This window comes from Pan paniscus, chromosome 8, assembly GCF_029289425.2.
Source record: "Pan paniscus chromosome 8, NHGRI_mPanPan1-v2.0_pri, whole genome shotgun sequence".
NCBI classification, from domain to species: Eukaryota; Metazoa; Chordata; class Mammalia; order Primates; family Hominidae; genus Pan; species Pan paniscus.
In genome coordinates, this window is record NC_073257.2 from 100,292,996 (window position 1) to 100,309,952 (window position 16,957).

At 38.6% G+C, this 16,957-nt stretch overlaps 1 protein-coding gene across 7 annotated transcripts in view; it reads right to left on the bottom strand.

Moving 5' to 3' along the window:
* Positions 1-16,957, bottom strand: part of RNLS (renalase, FAD dependent amine oxidase) — a 402,310-nt gene that overhangs the window by 97,049 nt on the left and 288,304 nt on the right. Inside the window, exons 7-8 of one of the 7 annotated variants that reach the window (XM_034931061.3) lie at positions 10,762-10,826; positions 8,677-8,758 (exon numbers count right to left, since the gene is read on the bottom strand). The exons of 2 other annotated variants lie outside the window; for them this stretch is intronic. In XM_034931061.3, the coding sequence (XP_034786952.1) occupies positions 10,800-10,826 (27 nt within the window). In that variant the 3' untranslated portion in view covers positions 8,677-8,758; positions 10,762-10,799. Of the gene's footprint in view, positions 1-8,212; positions 8,759-10,761; positions 10,827-16,957 lie in introns of those variants that run through there. 4 more of the 7 variants (XR_010113260.1, XM_003810501.5, XM_063607790.1 and 1 more) reach the window with 4 other exon arrangements.

The window sequence follows — 16,957 nt, forward strand, 5'->3', positions numbered from 1 at the left end:
TTGTTAGTTATTTTTACCTGTTAATTTGTTTCCAGATGGACTTAAAATTATTTTTTCAGGTTAACGAAATCCCACTGTGATTTTGTGCAACCTATAAATTAATCAGGGGATAATGGAAAAAATTCATAATATTTGCAATTTCCCTCTAGGGACATGGTATATCCTCCCTTGTTCAAATGTTTCAAAATGTCACTCCATAAAATTTTGGAAATATTTCCTTGCATAAATTCTGGATCCTAAAGATAGTCCTTTGTTGATTATAAACCATGCTACTATAAAGACACATGCACACGTATGTTTATTGTGGCACTATTCACAATAGCAAAGACTTGGAACCAACCCAAATGTCCATCAATGATAGACTGGATTAAGAAAATGTGGCACATATACACTATGGAATATTATGCAGCCATAAAAAAGGGTAAGTTCATGTCCTTTGCAGGGACATGGATGAAGCTGGAAACCATCATTCTCAGAAACTATCACAAGGACAGAAAACCAAATATTGCATGTTCTCACCCATAGGTGGGAATTGAACAATAAGAACACCTGGACACAGGGCAGGGAGCATTGCAAACCAGGGTGCCTGCCGGGGAGGTGGGGGGTTGGGGGAGGGATAGCATTGGGAGAAATGCCTAATGTGGATGACGAGTTGATGGGTGCGATGGGTGCAGCAAACCAACATGGCACATGTATACCTATGTAACAAATCTGCACGTTGTGCACAGGTACCCTAGAACTTAAAATATAATAAAAGAAAAAAAAAGATAGTCCTTTGTATTCTGTTTTTTGTTAACAACATTATATATAAGATACATTTGCTTTGATTATTTTGGCATACAGAAGAGTTATTGACCTTTGAATGTTTGTAATTCAGCCACTCTACTTATTTCTCATCAATCTAAAAGTTGGTGCGCCTGAGTTTTCTAGGAGTATAATCATATTAACACAATTTGTAACCACTTTGCCTTCTGTTTCCCAACATTCACACCCCTTAAATATTTTCCATGCCTTAATGCATACCCTAGAAATTTTAGAACATTGATGTAAGAATCTTTGACTTCTCCCTAATTTAATATAGATGGTTCTAGTGATTTATTCTTAATTTAATGTTTGTTATAGTTTTAAAATAGAAGTCCTTATTCCTTTAAGGTAGTATCCCCTGTTTCTGAATTTATCATGTTTTAGCAGCAATGTATATTAAAGTTTGCCAAATTTAACTTTAAACAAATTTTAGCAGATTTGTCAAAAATTTTCAGCATCTATTGACATAATTATAAAGCTTTTATTGTTTCAACTATTAACATTTCTTAGTATTAATAGTTAAAATGGTTTACTTAGTGAGTGGGTTTCCTGATTTTAGGCACATAATGAATGGGTTTCCTGCTTCTAGGCACATTCTTGTAGCTCTTTCCTATAATATAGAGCTAATTGGTTAGAGTGCTGTTCAGCCATGATGGTCAACATCTCAATTTCGCAATTAGGTGGTGCTTGCCAATTTTTTTTTTCTCCACAATGGTCTCTGTATCACTAACATTCAGTTTTCTGACAGTCTTTTGGTTCACAGAAAATAGTTTGATTATTTTCCAAAGGATAAATAAACATGGCTTATTGTAATGGTTAAAATATATGGTGCAAGTTTGAGGTTGGCAACTGTCTTGCAGAAGTGGGTGCAACTAACTCTAGGCCTAACTCTTGCCACCTTTAGAGCAATTCAATTTAAAAAGTATCGAAAAAATAAGAATGTCAGTCAATAAACCCTGCTTACATGTCATTGGTAGGTGATAAAATCACAGTAACAGAATACACTGCTACAGAAGCTATGTTGATTGTTTGCACAAGGACAGCACCATTCCCCTCCCCTCTCCCACGCTAGCACACACATGTGCATACACAACATACCAACTACACAGAGATGGCCCATTTTAAGTACCATATTTCTAATGGTAGAGCAACTCTCCCGCCTTCCCCCCACCTCTTCCAAAATATAATGGGATGTAGTATAAAGTAAAGACTTTCTGAAATCACCTAATGACTTTGAATAGAAACCACATAAAGCAAATATAGACACTATTGTAATTATTGCCTCTGTTAAGGATGAGGTTAGTACATTTTTGTTCTGTGGGATAATTCTGTGTCAGCAAGATTTTCCTTTGGTACTTACTAATATTAGAATTAAAAAAGTTAATTAGTTAAGTTCACTCATTCATTCTTTGGATCAACAGATATTTACTGAGTAACTCCTATGTGCCAGGTCCCGCTTTTGTGGCTATTGCAGTTTTGGCAGAAAGTAGATATTGAACAAGTAAGTACACATGGGGTAAATATCACAAAAGTGGGGAGGCTAGATCAGCTGGGGGAGAACACAGTGCCATGCAAGGTCTGTGAAAGAGCACAGCCACAAACCACAGACAGCATTTATTCATTCAAGAGTCAGTAAGAATTTGTGAAGAGGCCTACCTTAAGGTGGCACTTAAATACAGTCACCAGTGAGTTCTACAAATACTGAAGTGGCTTCCTAGCTAGATCTAAAGCTACCTATGGATGTAGTGATGGCTATCAAAGGGGATTATTTTCCTAAATCATATTTTACTATTATAATAGTAATAATAATGGCCAGCATTTATGGAGTGTTTTCTCTACGCAGGACACAATGCTTACACTTTGCACGTACATACTATAACCCTCAGAATAATCCTACAGTAGGTAAAATTGTATCCACATTTCATAGATGAGGGCCCTGCGGCTCGAGACAGAGACAAAGAAATTGGACCAAGATCATACATCTAGTAAGTGGCATATTCAGGATGTCACCGACCCCACCAGGAATTGAGCTTTTTAAAATGAAGGCCAGGGGCAGGAAATGAATCTGCATACTTAGCCAAACACTTAGGAGTGTGAAATAACTCACTCCTAGTTTTCACAGTGTTTCGGAGATTCACTAATCTTCAGCAGAATCCAATCCAAGCGTGCAATTCTTTGCATTCAGCACATATGGTTGCTAAGAAAAAAGACAACGTTCTTGCAGAGAATGCTTCTATTTTATACCATCACTACTCCTGGTAATGACCTTTCCTAGTGTCTTTCCAAGGACTACATTAGAGCAAACCACCTTTTCCCCAGGTAAGCTGTCTACTTACTCACTGTAGTTGGAAAACAGAAAGTGGCCCAGAGCTGGTCACCAGGAGACACTGACTGCTATTTTGTCTCATGGTTTTGAAGCAACCTAGAGCTTTTAAGCGTCTGGGTTTCACCATGTTTTGCTGTCAATCCACTAACTCTCCTTATCATCAATTCTCCTGTGTCCTATGTGACTACAGAGGAAATTGGCCTTCACAGAGGCCTCAGAGGCACCAGGTTAAACTCTTCCTCCCCTCTCCTCTCTCCTCCTCCCCCCTTTATGATCAACATCATCATTGTTATTATTTACTAAGTACTTCCTATGTGTTCAGCACTCTCTTAAGGTTTTATATGAACGTAAGCCTCACAACAATCTTATGAGGTAGCTATCAATAACTCATTTTGCCAATGACAAAGGAAGCTAAGTGAGATTGTTTAACTGCATCAAGGTCACACAATGAGGGGCAAACTTTAGATTAAAGCGCAGATCTAACTGCAGATGATGTGTTCTTAACTGCAAAGTTATAGGCTTGCCTTAAGGGATTTACAACGTGGCATAGGATCAAGGAACAATGGACCAGACATGTGGATCAAAGATAAGATCATATTGACATAAAGTGATAGGTTTAAGATTTAGAGGTTCTCCTTGGACCCCTGAGTGTCTACAGACAGATGTGTGGGGGGAGGGGTTGAACCTAAAACAGGGGTCAGTAAACATTTTCTTAAAGGACTGCATAGTAACTATTTTAGATTTTGCAGGCCATATGGTCTCTGTCAAAAACACTTATCTCTACTGTTGTAGTGCAAAACAGTCACAGGTAATACACAAATGAATGGGTGAGGCTGTGTTCCAATAAAACTTTATTTACAAAAACAAGCAGCTGGTCAACAGGCATTAAATGGCATGCCAATTCTATGTGCTCATATGCATAGTTGTCTTTGTTGTTGTTATTAGGAGATCCATAGCTTTCTATAGCTTCTTAAACAGGTTCAAAATCCAAGATGGTTAAGAACTGGTCTAAATGGTTTCCAAACCTCTCTAAGCTTAGATATTCCACAGGGTTCCATAATTCAACTAGCCTTTTACATTAAAAACCCCTTAGAGATTCTTTCTCCTTAGCAGGCTCTTTTGTGGGATTCTGCTGTGAACTGTTGAGTGGACAATAATTACTGTCTATTGAGAAGGAAACGTGAGTCATACTACCATTCTACCTTCCGTGGTTTACCTGGTCAGATAATACTGGCTAAAACACAAATATATTCCAGACTGAAATACAGCAGTTTGGTCCTGCACCAGATCGTCTGATGTTTGCTGAGACTTTTTTCTCCTGCCACAGACCTCTTTCTCTGTTCTGCTGAGCTTTCTGCACAGTAAGAACTTATTTGTGCTGAGCACACTAATATGCAGTTTGGATTCTGAAGTCAGCCAGGTCAACCCAGGTATGGTGTGGAGGGGAGGGATATTGCTGGATGTATTTGACTGAGGCGTCTCTGTATTTGTTCAGGGATCCTTTCTCCCCAAAGGAAACATTTCTCTTAGGACTCCCTAGCTTCACGAATTAGAGCATCTTATTCACTGCCTGTGACCTTGTCAACATGTACCTCTACTCTGTCTCCCATTCCAGGGGTCTTGTCTTCTCCTAAGTAGAATCTCTGGGTGGGGATTGCTGATTATATTCCATTGTGTACACTACACAGCCTGGTTCCAGGCTTTGCACACGTGTGACAGGAAGAGTAAAGAATTGGTGTAAAGAAACCATACAAGTCATGTTTTAGTTTATTAGCACTGAGATCCCTGAAAGCTATGGCCAGTTTTAAATTCTTGCATCACTTTCGAAAATCAACATAAGGGTTGTCCAATCAACTTGAATAACAAACAGGATCATCCCTCTGGGATGGCTTCCAGCTTGAAATTTTAAGAACAGCCACAACAAAACCCTGATATATTAAAACCTGGAAGTACAAATACTATGAATCATAAGGTGATTGCATTCATATTCCCGGTTTTTCTGAGAATGTAGAATTAGGCATAGGAGAAGAGGCAGGAAAAAAAATAGAAGGGGAGGAAGAAATGGCAGAAACTGGAAGAAAAGAAGAGAGCAAAACAAGGGGAACAAAGAAACAAAGAGGAATCAGATGGAAAGGATGAACGCACAGTGAGTCTGTACTGTAACCAGCTACAGCTGGGTTGAAATTCAGTGTCATTAGCATGCAGCTATTTCTCACAGCAAGTACCCCCCAAAGAAGGAAATAAACCAGCAAATGAAAGTAACAGGAGTATGAATCACTTAGCCAGTACTTACAGAGACTTTATCCCATATTAGACTCCTGTATATATCACATCAGGATTAGTGTTAACTCTCTGAAATGAAACATCAATAAGAAGACCACATGATGCGGACTGTACCCCCAACTAATATTTCAGTTCAGTTGTAATTAGCATGTTCATCTGGCAGCAGCATGGTGCCTGTAAATAGAAACGGGTCATGAGGGGCTTGGGCTCTTGTCCTGGAATAACATTACGTGACCCTGGTTGGCCAAGATCTGTGCCTTGGTTTCCTCACTTGTTAAATGTAAATAAGAATTCTCTGCTCTGCTTATTTCACAGAGGTGTTAGGAGGATGAAAAGTGAAAATACACACACACACACACAGACATGCTTGGATGAGTATAAAATGCCAGAAAAATGTAAAATTGACCCTGTTCTCTTCAGTTAACAAGGTAGTGGGTAGGCGGGGGGTGGGGACCATGGCATTTTGCACAGAAGGCTTGATGACTCAACGAAGTGTCTTCCTCCCCGCCCTCCCCCCAGTAATATCTGGTCTGGGATTACTGCTGCTTTCTTGATGTTTTTAGACATACTCTTCTCCTTCAGAAATGCCAAAGGTGAAAAATACTATTTCACTGCTATAATTTGTCACCCTTGCTGCCTGAGCAAGACGTGCATAGACAGTTTAGTAATTAAGCTTTTCAACACTGCATCATAAAGTTTTATTCTGGCAAAGGCTATATTTATCAGCTAACAAGTATTAAATCACCCCACTGCTCAAGCCGTTTCTCACTTGAATACGCTCCTTTCAAAACAGAACAGCTTTCCTTGGCTGGCTTGATTAATAAAAGTTCTTGTTTGGAAATACTGTGATGATGTGTGGCCCCGTGGGGCTAACATACATACACCTTGGCCACTGTTCTACCTGGTGCTGACTCCCATCTCCCAGGGGAGTTTGATACCTTAGCCTTGTGTCTCTCAGAGCATCCTGGCCAGCTGAATTTTATGGCCGTCTGGGATGGCTTCCAGGAGGAGATATTTCTACCATTTCACTTCTAATGGGGAAGAATTGAAAGAAAATCTAAATGTAAAGTAAGTTTTCAAAATAATTAAAATAGCAAAGTAACAATGATCTACATATCAAGTAGGGTTTTTCCTCATATTGCCATAGTCTTATAAAAACAGATGCAGAGTTAGAAAGAATAGATATTAAAAGTCATTAGTAATGGCTTAGGGGAGTACGGTCTCCAAGCAACCCATCCCAGCTTTACAAATTCCCTCCCCCTCCTTTGGAGGACATAAATTCATAAAACAAATATAGCACTGTTTTTAAAAGTTCAGGGTGCTTTCAGTCAAATGGCTCCTGAATTATATTTGTTAAAAACAAAATAGTTAATTTGAGTGACCTTTCTACCATATTTTAAGGGTAAATATGGTAGAATATGGATAAAGAAAATGTGGTACCTACATAGCATGGAATATGATGCACCCATAAAAAAGAATGAGATCATGTCCTTGGCAGGAACATGGATGGAGCTGGAGGCCATGATCTTTAACAAACTAATGAGGGAACAGAAAACCAAATACCACAGGTTCTCACTAACAAGAGGGAGCTAAATGATAAGAACATATGGACACATAGAGGGGACAACTGAAAGTGGGGCCTACCTGAGAGTAGAGGGTGGGAGGGAGGAGAGGATCAGGAAAAATAACTAATGGGTACTAGGCTTAACTCCTGGGTGACAAAATAATCCGTACAACAAATCTCTGTCACACAAATTTACCTATATAACAAACCTGTATATGTATCCCTAAATTTAAAATTTAAAAAATATAAATAAAGACAAATGTTAGTCAAATATGGGCCAAAATAACAAAAAATCACTATTTTTCATCATTTTACAGAGACTACAAATTTCCTTCTTCCTCTCTCTGCTTTCAAAATAAGTGACATTAACCACATGTTGGCATTTAAGTTTTTCACCAATTTATTGCTAAGAGGAAACATATAATAATATGCTATAGGGTCATAAAACCCACTTTGCAGCTATAGAAGCAAGTTCTGCCTGTGCCTGTGTATGTGTATGTATGACAGTGGACATGTAAGTGTGAAACTTTAAACACTATTACAGTAAGAAGTCTTTTGTTGAACTTTTGTTAGTTTGAGAGGCTGCAATGATTTTTCTCCTTTCAAAATGCTGAAATAGAACTCATCATTTTGCTTTTCAAATTAGCAACAGGTAGCTGGTTTGGAAGGCTGGAGATTGATTTCTCTCCAGCTAGCAAGTCGTGGGGTCAGGTCACTGAAGCATGTGGGTGATATGCTGAACCACCAACTTGGCAAATATTGAACTATTTTAAGTGCATCTATTTTCTGGTTCAGTAAATTTTTTGTTGTGTTAAATTCATTAAACTCGACACAGTCTAAATGCCACAGCACATACTGGAGAGCCCATAAAGTAACAGCAACAGCTATAAAAGATAGCAAAAGGTAAGGATCGATATACTTTCTCTCTGTTTCTATTTAATTTTTATCTTTCATATTAGGACTGGAATTTGTTTTAAAGTTAAAAAGTACTGTGTGGCTGGGAAAATCATGTGGAATCTTATACTTTCTGAAAATCTGAAGGAAGGTCTCTTTGTCAGTCAAGTTGCCCTCCACACTAAGATGATGACATATATGACCTACAATTCAGGATCACTTAATAACTTGGGGGATAAATGAGAAATAAGAATTACACTCTGTTACCTACATTTTGGAAAAATCTTGTTTTGTATAATTTGCAAAAATATTGATTCAAGGACACATCCGAAGACTTAAGATGGGGCTTTGATAATGTGATTATTCTTTATTCAGAATTGAAATTTTCATAAGGATAATCAAGTTTTTGGCACATAAACTGTTATTGTGATTTAATGTAATTTTTTTGAGAGAGTCGTTTGTTATTTTTTAAGTACCACTTTTCCTCCAACAAGGAGTAGTCATAGCAATTCAGAAAAGTAGGGAAGGTGCAATGCGTGAGGAATTTCCATTCTAGCATGGGTTGTAACTATCAAAATTACAAAATTGATTTTATACTCCACATGAAAAATGACAATAAGTGAAGAACAATTTTCCAGTAATTTTTCTTAGCAAAATAGAAAACAAAATAATCAATAACAGAAAATTGTGAAAATAAAAACCCAATACACATGTAGAGAATAAGGATATAGGCACTAAATATAATTCTTTAAAGCTTCCAGAACACATAGGGCAGAAGTGATGCAGCCATCAAAGTTGGACTGAGTAAATCCATCCCCTCCACATGCAAGGAAAGGTTTGTGATGCAGAGTCATTTGGCCAGGACAGTTGGCAGCAGCATTTGTAACCTGAAAAAGTAAAAAGAGGATTGCAATTGACATTCTGTGCTCTATTGTGCTGTCATGGCAACACCCACCTGGAAAAGGTTAGTCTACCTGGAGAAATCAAGATTTCTCACAAGAAGCACCAAACAAACAAACAAAAAACGCACACACAAGAAACAAAAAACAAACCAAGACTCACTAAACTCCCCTCAACCCCAGTTCAAGTGTTTATATTTATATTCTTAAATGTTTAAATTTTCAGTTATTAGATAAGATAATCAGAAGTGGGTTGAACTTCAAAATTAGTAGGGGCTATAGTCTGAAGGTTTATCCCCCTGAAATTCATATGTTGAAGTCCTAACCCCCGAGGTGATGATATTAGAAGGTGGGGCATTTTGGGAGGTGATTAGGTCATGGGCAAAGTCCTCATGAATGGAATTAGCTCCTTATAAAACAGGCCCAAGGAAGCTTGTTGGTCCTTTCCACCATGTGAGGACACAGCCAGAGGTGCCATCTATGAGAATGAGGGCTCTCACCAGACACTGGATCTGCCAGTGCCTTGATCTTGCTCTTCCCAGACCCCAGAACTGCGAGAAAGAAATTTCTGTTTATCAGCCACCCACTCTATGGTATTTTGCTATAGCAGCCCAAATTGACCAATACATCCTTCTTCAGTTTCTCTCCACTACTCCTCATCCCATGGTTCCTTCTTCCTCACATATTTCCTGAGCGCTGTTCTGGCCCAGGCTCCACGCTGAGCATTGGAGCAGGAGAATTTTAAAATTTCACAACCTTGTCCTTAAGGAAATTTCAGTCCTGAGAGTAGACTGACCCCAAAGCAGTCTTTTTAAACAGCTTTTTATTTTCATATCTGAAAGTATGAAAAAAGACACAGAGATTGATTTTCTGGAGAAAATATTCTCAAAATTTGGATGGATGATGGCTAATAAGCATTTGCAGTAAGGAGAATGAGTGGGAGGTGAATGTAGTTATGTTGGACACTGAGATGATACAGTGTCTCTTATACAGTGTTTTCATGGATAGTAATAGAGTAAGGCCCATGAGGATTTACTCATTTAAAAATCAGGAAAAAAAAATCAAGAAATGTAATAAATTCTATTTAAATTATGGTGCTGAGATCTTTGTTCTAGATAGGCTGAGTCAGTATATTCCCTTACAGTTTTTTTTTTCTTCTAGAGATAGGGTCTTGCTCTGTTGCCCAGGCTGAAGTGCCATGGCATGATCATAGCTCACTGTACTCTTGAACTCCTAGGCCAAGAGATTCTCCTGCCTTAGCTTCCTGGTAGCTAGGACTGTAAGTGCACACCACCATGCCTGACTAATTAAAAAAAAATTTAGAGATGGGGTTTTACTATGTTGCCCAGGCTGGTCTTGAACTCCTGGCCTCAAGCTATTCTCCTGTCTTGGCTTCCCAAAGTGTTGGGATTACAGGCGTAAGCCACCATGCCTGGCTTACAGAGCCTGCAGTTTTCTTAAAGCAGAAAAACTTTGCCATAGATATTTTTTATTTATATGTTATATTTGCTTTTTTAAAAGAGATGGTACTATTATTTCCCTGTTGAACCTCTAAAGACATGGGCCTCTGTAGACCTGTGTCACTGAGATACAAACGTGAAATATTAAGAGTATCCTCTCATGTTTCTGGAGGTCTCTTACAGCAACATCATCTATCACAAACATAGCTGATAATCTTGAAATCAGCAGACAAGATCTTTGAGTGGCTAAAAGAGGCAGCACATAGTGCAGTCACTGAAGAACAGACTTGGGTGATCAATTAGAGCTTTTAACCTGCTTTAGATAGAATTTTATCAAGTTGGATTATTTGATTTGTCAGTAAAACACTACAGGAGGAAGAAAATGGCTAGGATTCTAGATATTAGTGATTTCAGAATGTGATAACCAATAGTCTAATAGCAAGGGATATGTATTAGTTCATTCTCACACTGCTATTAAGAACTTCCCTGAGACTGGGTAATTTATAAAGAAAAGAGGTTTAATTGACTCACAGTTCCAAATGGCTGAGGAGGCCTCGAGAAACTTATAATCATGGCAGAAGGGGAAGCAGGCACGTCTTACATGGCAGCAGGCAAGAGAGAGAGAGAGCATGTGAAGGAGGAACTGTCAAACACTTACAAAACCATCAGATCTCATGAAAACTCACTCACTATCATGAGCACAGAATAGCGGAAACTGCCAACATGATCCAATCACCTCCCACCAGGTACCTCCCTCAACACATGGGGATTATGGGGATTACAGTTCAAGATGAGACTTGGATGGGGACACAGAGCCAAACCATATTGGGATGCTATATAAAAACTCAAAACCCAGACAAGACTGGGAAGAATCCTGGCAGACTGGGGCAATTAAATGGAGAGGCAAATAACTTTCTGGCTCTTAATAGGAGCTGAGGGCATCAGTTATTAGTTGTCCTACAATCATTAATGTTCACCATGATGGCCCCAGCTTTCAAGAAGCAATTCTAATATGCATAAAATATTCATTGCTAGCATTTCTTGAATGTCCACTGCCTATCAAATGCTGTATATGCACACCCCATTTAATTCACATAGCAACCCTATGAGGTGGTTACTATTGTTCTTATTTTATACATAAGAAAGTTGAGGCTCAGAAAGATTATTACTTGCCCAAAGACGGGAAGTCAGTAGATAAAGAAACAGGGATTCGAACAGAGCAGGCTGACTCTAGAACTTACATTTCCAGCACTTTCAGAAATATTTCCATAAAGACTCGATTAAGTAAAACAAAACAAAAATTTTTGATTAGTCACTTAGCTTTAGGCATCTGGAAAATTCACATCAATAGAATAATGCATTCACACATATTCATATCTATACATATATATGTGTGTGTCTATGTATAATTTGCATATACATAAATCTCCATTTGTGGTAAAATTTTGATACATTCCTGTTGACATCCCTGTATAGATAAACTGTGGCACTATTAAACATTGCACAAGTATTAACCAGGAAGGAGTTTAAGGAAAAAGGTTTTGCCCAGTCATGAGGTGGTAATTTATTGGTGCTGTGTAATTTAATTTGATGAGTGGTAAATGCCAGATGCCAGATCACATGGCTGGAAAACTGGGCCACTGATTAGCCAGTCGGCAGTTTGGATGAAATCAATCTCACTGCATTTAGGTGGAATCACCCATTTTGCAATTACCCAATGAGGAAAATATGAAAACATGGAGCATGTATTGGCAAGCTCCTTCACCCATGTAAAGTAAGAGCCCTGCAGTGGAGGAGCACGTAATTGTCAAAGCCACAATCTCACAATAATGCAGCCTTTGGCTATGCTTTCAGCCACAGTGAGGAACCACAGCTCAATGACTGTGTTTAAGAGAGATGTCAGGGCTGAAACAACCCCTTGCAAATCCAGGTTGCTTTGGCTCACATGTGTGCCAGGCCTGGTCAGAAAGAACTCTTGCCTGCTCTAGAGTAGCAAATGCAATGTTTCTATAAACTTAGGCGATAACTGGACTGGGTATATAAATAAAGCTGAAGAAGTGGTTTTATTTCTAAGCAATTTAAACCCATGTCAATGTGTTTTGTTATATAAAATGCAAACGCCAAAGCCCCTCATGGAGAGCTCTTCATAACCAGGATCTTACTTCCATTAAAATCTCACCTCGTGCCACTTCTCTCACCTTTGTCACCCTTGTCCTTGCCACTTCTCTCGCCTTTGTCCTATCTATATTCAAACTCAGGTTCTTTTTCTTGTACTTCTGTGGCTTGGAACAAACCATTTTGCCGGGTGATGTTGCATTATTCCTCCTCTTTGCTGACAAGTAAATTGCTCATCCTTCAAGACTCAGTGTAAACATCGCCTGCTCTGAGGCATTCTTGCTCAGCCAGGCAAGGTCAGTGCCTTTTCAGCATGTTATTTCTATCTATTATATTACTTGCTATTTCGCACTGTAATGATGTCCATGCCTGTCTCCTCTCCTCCTAGACTGCAAGCTTCTAAGAATAGGGACTCTGACTCACTGATCTTTGTATCCAAGGCTGAGAACAGTGCCTGGACCATATGAAAGTGTGCAATAAATGTTTATTGAGTTAAAAAAAGATATTGTACACAGTTGATCAAACGAAGGTCTTGACAGAAAACCTACACAAAAAGTATTATTCAGAGGCTCCCCATATAGCTGAGGAGAAGCTCCAACGGAGGAACTATTGTATTTAGAAGACTCTTAATAATGATGAATGAAGGGGTATCCTCTGGCCTCAGACTGTGCACTGCTTTAATGACTGTCTCCTGTCATGTATTAAGTTGAACCACATAAACTTGCTGATTCTGTAGGTCAAAAATGGGAAAATATTGTCAATTTGTATATGGTTCAGCCTAATAGTTTCTTTGCATCATGATTACTAATTGTAAAAGTTCACACAAAAAAGTGCTTTTGGTGTGAAAATGAAATTAAAGATGAAAGGAAAGAGGTAGGCAGACAAGTAGGCTGAGTATTTTCACAAAATGATAGTTGATTATTTGCAAAATAATTCAAATAATGTCCATTCTTCCTTTCATATCTATGCTAAAGCTACAGTGCATCCCTGGACTAGGAGACATTTCCCCATAGAGAATAGTCATTTGTCTGGCTTTATTTTAGGCTGACCTATTCAGCCATCCAGCCCATAATTTGGTTACTTAAACAAACCTTTCTGAAACATGGCAACAGGTGACATTCAAGTGGGTAGGCAAGAATTAAGGTTTTATAAATTCTAATTCTAGATGTGCAACTAATGTGATCAGGGAGACTGGACAATGAATAATCAAGTTTTTCCTGCTACATTTCCTCACTTATACCATGAATGCAAATTATGCCACATTTCATTGAATCTAAGGCACCATAAAACACATCAATATTTTATGTACCAATGAGAAAGAAAAAATGGTGTCAACATGACACAAAACTTTATTTTATACTTAATAGAAAAGTTCTTTCATATTTATCTACATGTATCTTTTGCAAACATAAAAAGGAAATAAAAGAGAAATACATTGGTGAAGCCATTCTAAAGGCTCGCATTTAGAGATGGACTTCTCTGAACCACTCTTTAACTCAGACATGCTGATGTCTGATATCCATGCACTTCCTATGCAGTCTGTCCTCTGTGCTGTCTAAAACACTGGCAATGTGGCATTTCTTACAAGGATGTTCCACTGAATTATTTTTTCTTGGGTTTTCTTCTGAGCTGCTGACACTGTTCTGCAAGTATGGATTATGCTTTTTTCTCTTCACTGGGAAAGAAAGGTTTTCAGACAGCAACTAGACCTCATATTCTTTCCTCAAATTGTTCTTAAATAATTTGTTAGTTTAAATATCAAGAAGTTACAGCTGCCCACTCCAAGAGCACCAGAAATAACCAAGTTCACACATGTGAAAACTACATCTTGACTATCTCCTGGTGTATACTGATGGAGTGGCATCTTATAGTTGAAGAAATATGGCAAGTACTAAGTAAGGTGAGGGGAAAGGGACAGTAAATACTCCACAGTTTCTCAATGCATGACAAGTCAAAAGATAATGAATGGTAGGATCCTTTAAGTGGTGCTTTTTCAGTTAAGTAGCATTGTTGCTGTTAGGACTTCTAATGTCTTTAGCATTGCTGGTTTAAACACTCCACTTTCTCAGCTCACCCAAATGAGCAGCTTCAGGTGAAACTGACAGAGATATACTGGTTATCTAAGAATCCATTTGTTCATTTTCAGAGGAAGGTAAATGTATCAATTCCAGAACCAAGTCTGGTTGTCTTCCCAGATCATTCATCTTGCTGGGCAAATTTCCCCAACTGTATCACAGATTATGGGGGTGACACAGGTGCAGCAACTCCTGACAGACATCACTAATCAATTGTGGCATTCTTTCCAGGAAGCCCAACAGGGCCTCAGCATCCTTCTCCCTTCCGTGCCTCAGGCAGCCACCACCAGTCAATTGGAGTTGGCATTTGAGAGGAATTCTATATACCAACCCTGGATTAGAAGATTACAGAAGGAACACATAATTAGAAATGAGGGAACTAAATATTCTTTACTGTTTTTTTTCTCTCCTTTCCCATTAAATTACGATAGCTTGATGCATTGCCTTTCTCCAAGCCAGAGACCCTTCAATGCCAAGAAACAGATCACATCAGGAGCCATTTCCTCTAGATGCCGCTGCAAACCCAATTACAATTCCTTCTAACAACCTTCTAAGACCCCTCTCCAGGACACTACCTTTCTCTGGGTCACACAGGTGCTTTGGCTGCTGTGTGAAAATAAAATACAGGTGTTTTAGCTACAACCACAGTTCTACAAAATTGTATGCTAAAAAAATCAGGGCTTGTGGAAAAAACAGATTTTGGGGCAGATGACTCAAAGCCTATGGAACTTTGAACCAAGCACTAACAAAACCAATAAACATCATAGTAAAGTGGCTAGTACAGTTAACATTCTCCCAGCTTCTGCATCTAGCTACAGTGGTACACTCTTTGCAGCCTAGATCCTGGGGCTTGTGTTTCTCCTTTGAGATATGGGTCTTGGAGGACAGTTGCTTCTAAAATAGAACATTTTGAGCTAAATTGAAAATATGATCTAGGATGCTGCCTTTTTCATCAGTCTGTCATGTTAATATAGGGGAAATATCTTTGTGGTTTCACCATCTGGACTTCCACTTTTGCTAAAGAGCTTAACATGGTAGAAAACCAGCAATTCTTTAAGCCTTTGGAACAGCCACTATTTGCACTAAAGGAAAGCATGTTTGTAGATTTTTAGTTTTTATTCCTAAGACCTTCACATTTAGCAAGGCTTTATCTTTGCCTGTAAGAAAACTTACTCCAATTGCTTCAAAATATAAATGAGTTTGAAACCAATATGAGTCTCCTGATACTGATCTCTTATTTCTCAACTGCGTACAAGGTAATTCACATTAAAAAAAAAACCCTAGTTGCAAAAGACTGTAGATAATTTTACCACTTTCTTATGTTATATTACCTTCCTGCAGGTCATTTTAATAAGCTTTTGGTATGCATGAGCCTTGACAGCAGATGGAGATGTCTAAGCTATCACTTGTATTTTGATACTCACACTGCATCTTTTAATAACAATTTTCGGCCAAGCGCGGTGGCTCACACCTGTAATCCCAGCACTTTGGGAGGCTGAGATGGGTGGATCATGAGGTCAGGAAATTGAGACCATCCTGGCCAACATGGTGAAACCCCATCTCTACGTAGAAAAAAAAAAAATACAAAAATTAGCTGGGCGTGGTGGCACGTGCCTGTAATCCCAGCTACTTGGGAGGCTGAGGCAGGAGAATGGCTTGAACCAGAGTTGGAGGTTGCAGTGAGCTGAGATCATGCCATTGCACTCCAGCCTGGTGAAAGAGTGAGACTCTGTCTCAAAACAAAAAACAAGAAACAAAAAAAAAATTTTCATCCACTCCAATGTCTGACAGTGACTTTTTACTTAAATTGTTCCTGAATTCAGAGAAATGTTATTGTTTACTGGTTGCACACTAACTTGACTGGGGAAAACTTTGAGTAATAATCTTCTTGCCTTGGCATTTCCCCTGCTCATTGCGTATGTGAGGTATTGACCATACTGGCAATAATAAATAGCTCTGAAGGCTAAGATGGTATGGAGCTGATTCATACATTTTCTCACTTCCTTGCATTTCTCTACTCTGCTGCCATTGTAAACCTAAGCCCATGCCATGGTACATAAACAGCAGAAATTGAATATTTGGTTAACTTGTTATTTTATAGCCCCTATCTATGCAAAGCACAAAGGTAGTTTTTCCCAAAAGGCAATCTGTGGCAAGATGAAAAAAAAGTAAGAATTCTGAGCTTTTTCATGGAGCTAAGTGCATTTTATATATATAATATTTATAAATCTGTTATGAGGTTGTAACTTTATTTTTGGGGTTATTCTTTTGTTTAAATTCTTGTAGCTGTGTTTTTGCCTTTTAAATTTTTAATTGAAGAATTAAAAGATAACAATATTATCTTAGTTCCCAAAACATCTAGAGGGATTTTACTGGTCCATGAAAAAAAAAAAAAATGCTTGGAACCACTGCTCTGGGGTAAGGCTTGACGCAGCTCAAAGCAGAGTCTCTGTCAGTCTGAAGAATGTTTTCCATGAAAGGGAGAGATGGCGGCTAGGGAGGAGCTAATGTGAGCTTTGAAAACCCATCAGTAATTT